The sequence below is a fragment of the Lipotes vexillifer genome, unplaced genomic scaffold, assembly GCF_000442215.2.
Source record: "Lipotes vexillifer unplaced genomic scaffold, Lipotes_vexillifer_v1.1 scaffold1034, whole genome shotgun sequence".
NCBI classification, from domain to species: Eukaryota; Metazoa; Chordata; class Mammalia; order Artiodactyla; family Lipotidae; genus Lipotes; species Lipotes vexillifer.
Genome location: NW_006790288.1, coordinates 699,370 through 703,126, shown reverse-complemented (window position 1 = coordinate 703,126; position 3,757 = coordinate 699,370). Strand labels below are relative to the sequence as shown.

At 45.3% G+C, this 3,757-nt stretch overlaps 1 protein-coding gene across 3 annotated transcripts in view; it reads right to left on the bottom strand.

The window, feature by feature from the left end:
• Positions 1-3,757, bottom strand: part of TARS2 (threonyl-tRNA synthetase 2, mitochondrial) — an 11,687-nt gene that overhangs the window by 7,117 nt on the left and 813 nt on the right. For 2 of the 3 annotated variants that reach the window (XM_007463510.1, XM_007463509.1), the window contains exons 3-7: positions 3,430-3,553; positions 2,628-2,752; positions 1,729-1,846; positions 1,546-1,610; positions 1,213-1,291 (exon numbers count right to left, since the gene is read on the bottom strand). In XM_007463510.1, the coding sequence (XP_007463572.1) occupies positions 1,213-1,291; positions 1,546-1,610; positions 1,729-1,846; positions 2,628-2,752; positions 3,430-3,553 (511 nt within the window). The remainder of the gene's footprint in view (positions 1-1,212; positions 1,292-1,545; positions 1,611-1,728; positions 1,847-2,627; positions 2,753-3,429; positions 3,554-3,757) is intronic. The other variant, XM_007463511.1, reaches the window with a different exon arrangement.

Genomic DNA, 3,757 nt, shown 5'->3' with positions numbered 1-3,757 from the left:
ATATTTTCTGCTGAATTCTACCCTTCCCCTGCCACCTCTTTTTGTCCCCATTCTCACTACCACTGCCCTACCAGCACCTGTGTACTTTGTTCCTTTCCCTTCTAATCAATGACTGCTCAGGGAAGTAACCCTAAGTTCTGGTCAAATATTAGTCTATCCATCCCCTTATCAATCTCCCATACAGCTGCTAGAAAACTCAGTCTCCCACACTAGGTCCTGTTCCTGGATCCATGAAATTCAAATGCCTCTGCTTGTTCTTTCCTTGAACAATTGTATGGTACTAATAAGAAACAGCCTGCATTTTATAGCACTTTTAACTTTTCCTCAAACACTTTCTCTTGCATTAGTTGGTTTTGTCTCTATGATGTGGATTTACTGGTAGGACAGGAATCAACAGCTTCATTTTTTTTTTTTTTTGTGGGCTGAGGTACTGTAATTTTTTTTTTTTTTTGCGGTACGCGGGCCTCTCACTGTTGTGGCCTCTCCTGTTGCGGAGCACAGGCTCCAGACGCGCAGGCTCAGCGGCCATGGCTCACGGGCCCAGCTGCTCCACGGCATGTGGGATCTTCCCAGACCAGGGCACGAACCCGTGTCCCCTGCATCGGCAGGCGGACTCTCAACCACTGCGCCACCAGGGAAGCCCAACAGCTTCATTTTATAGATGGGGAAAACGGGTAAGGAGATTTACCCAAGGCCGTATACTTCATCAGTGGCAGAGACAGGACTAAGAGCAGATGCCTAGGTTTTCAGTCCAGGGCTTTTTGCTCTGCACATCTGCCTCTCCCCTCTCTCTCTGCTCCTATTCCGACTAATAGCTCACCTTGCCCAGGAGCAATATTTTCAGAAAGGGCAGGCCTTTGACTTAAGAGTATTCTCTCTGTGCCTGTCAAATGGTGTTCCACACTGGCTCTCTCCACAGGAGCCTTCCCTACATGACCGTGTCCAGCCTGTTCATGCCCTCTCTCGCCATCTTCCTTAGTGCTAATGTCTGACTATGGACTCGGAATTGGCTTCTGGGCCCTGTCAGGGTGTCCAGTATCTGTCATCAGATGGGGATTTCTAAAAGGCAGGGACAAAGTTTCTATTTCTGGATCCCCACCCCCCTTAGCTATCAGAGCAGAAAAGGGGCTGACAGAGAGGATCACCTTCCCATTCCCCAGCTCACTCCAGGGAAAACAGTAGTCTCAACCTAACCCAGTCCTCACAACTGACCGATAGCAGCTTCAGGCCTCCAATCTGTCCAGTATGCCGAAGGTGGGGGCCTCTGCACAGATCAACCAACATACCACACCTGGGAGAAAGAAGGGGCCAGTCAGTGATTTCCAGATTCTTGAGTTTCTGGGATTCTCCCTCTAGGGTGTTTAGCTGACAGAAAGAGACATAAAGAACTATTCCACAGAGAAAGCAATGGGAGATAAAAATCAATTCCCACTTCTTTTTTGGGAGCAACAGATTACCTTCTATCTTCTTTCCCTTATCCCATTTCTGGCCTTCTTTAGTGCATCCCCACCTCTCCCTGTTTTCCTCAATCTTGACAGCTCTCACCCATATACTGTTGCCGTTGGACCTGTCACTTTCTCCTCGATCAGGTGAAGCTTAAAGGGGTTATCCTGGAAGAAGGGAAGAGCGAAGACAAGTCTTTATTCCCAGGAATAAGTCCTGAGAGAGAGCCACTCCTTCCCTCATGTCTCTAGATTATCCTCCTAAACTTGTGTGTCTCCACTCCACCTTGAAGAGCTGCCGAAGCTGATCCTGGGAAGCCTCTAGTCTCCGGAAGGGTTGAGCAGCAGCTGCAAGTTCCTGACAAATCCGTTCCAAAACAGGCAGCTCTGAGCCCTTGATTGTCCTGGAAAGATGAGGGTTGGTTGGCTTCCATCCTCTAAGGAGCATCACCTGGGTGTTGGCCATGGGATGAAATCCTGCCTTCCAAAAACATCTAAAATTATTGGCAAAGACAAACAGACTAGGGGAAAACAAACAGGAAATCAGGTACAAAGTTTACAGCTGGAGCAAAAGCTCTCTGAACGAATTAAATGTTGTGTGCAGGCAATCTGGATAACGAAAACTAGAGCAACAGTAATGAGGGATGAGGTAAAAGTTGAAGAATTCATAAAAGCCAGAGAAGGTAAGTTTCAAGCAGATTTAGAAAAGGAAGGACATGGACTAGTGAAGAAAGTGGTACCTATGTCACAGTTGAGGCATGGAGGGACCTGCCCCTAGCTTTCTTTCTCCTCCAAACTGAACATGCCTGAGGCCCCAGAAAAAGGCCTCAGAAAACACCCCAGGAAAGAGGTACAAACTTTCAGTTATAAGATGAATAAGGTCTGAGAAACTAATGTATAGCATGGTGACTATAGTCGATAAATTCTGTATTGCATAAGTGAAATTTGCTAAGAGCCCATCTTAAGCATTCTCACACACACACAAAAAAGCATGTGATAATTAACTCAATTGTGGGAATCCTTTCACAATGTATACATGCATCAAATCACCATGTGTACACTTTATATTACAATTTTATTTATCAACTATAGCTCAAAAAAACAGAAAAATAAAGTAAAATATGGTGAAATCTTTGAAAAAGAAACCACCCCAGAATCATTCTCCTCCTTCCTTGCACTACTCACCGTTCCTTTCCAAGGAAGAAATCATGGTAAAAGCCACATCCTGTGCTTGGACCTTGACAGAGGACAGCACCTAGAAGTTGTTCAGCTGCTGCCCCCAGGACATGGGTACTGGAGTGCCAGAATACCTGGGTTCACAAGAAAGGAGTTCATGAGTTCATAACCTTCTCCTTTAGCCCCTAGCTCTCGGATCCTCTCCTCAGAGAAGCTGGCATGAAACCAGTATGAATAACTATCACAAAATGGGGAACCTGACTTTGGGGTGACGACTAAATAGTAAAAAGTAAAACGAAAACAAAAACAACTGAATAGAAAAGAAAGAAGGCCACTAGAAGCAATGCACAGAAGAGAGTAAGCCTCACTCCTCAGTGCTTCCGGTTCTAGAGCATAGTAGGAGGCTAGTCAGTTTTCGTGCCATCCAAGCTGACATGAAAAAGTGGAGAGGAGGCCAGGTGATGTGGTCGGTTGTGCAAGCCACATTAAAATTAAATACATGCTACAGATGACTTATAATGCATGTCTCAAGAGTTGGAGGGCTAACGTGGCATATTATCCTCTATTTTCAACTTTATATCTCTCCCTTTCACTAGCACAATGATCACTGCTTAACAGACTCAGGCTAAGTAAAAACTTTCACCCTAAGTTTCCAGCTTAGCCAGGAATAATCAAGACAAGCAATCTGCGGTAGGCCTCCCTCCCAACTGCAAATGGAGAAACTGAGGCAAAAGAAATAAATGCTAGAAGTGCCCACTTAAACATCTCTTAGTTTAGTAGCCACTGTATCCCTGATAAGGAAGAAACTTACTGCTTTGCCCTCTGCAGAATCGAATGTCAGAAATCTGAGGTCAGAATCTGTCTCTAAGGGCCGCTCCAGATCATAAGGTTCTCCATTCACTTGAGCAGCCACTGCAGTATCTGCTAGTTTAGAACTTCAGCAGTGGGGGATGGGGAAAAAGAGAAAAACAAGGTTACCATCGAAAGGGGTAGAGAGGGACTAATCTCTTAGCAACTCCAAACTTGAAAGGGGAAATGTGTTACCAGAGCAACAGAACCTATCATTTTTTTCCCCCGATGCATAATAGAGGAAGGGCAGAGACTATGAAACTAATGCAGATAAAAAGGGATCAGCAGGA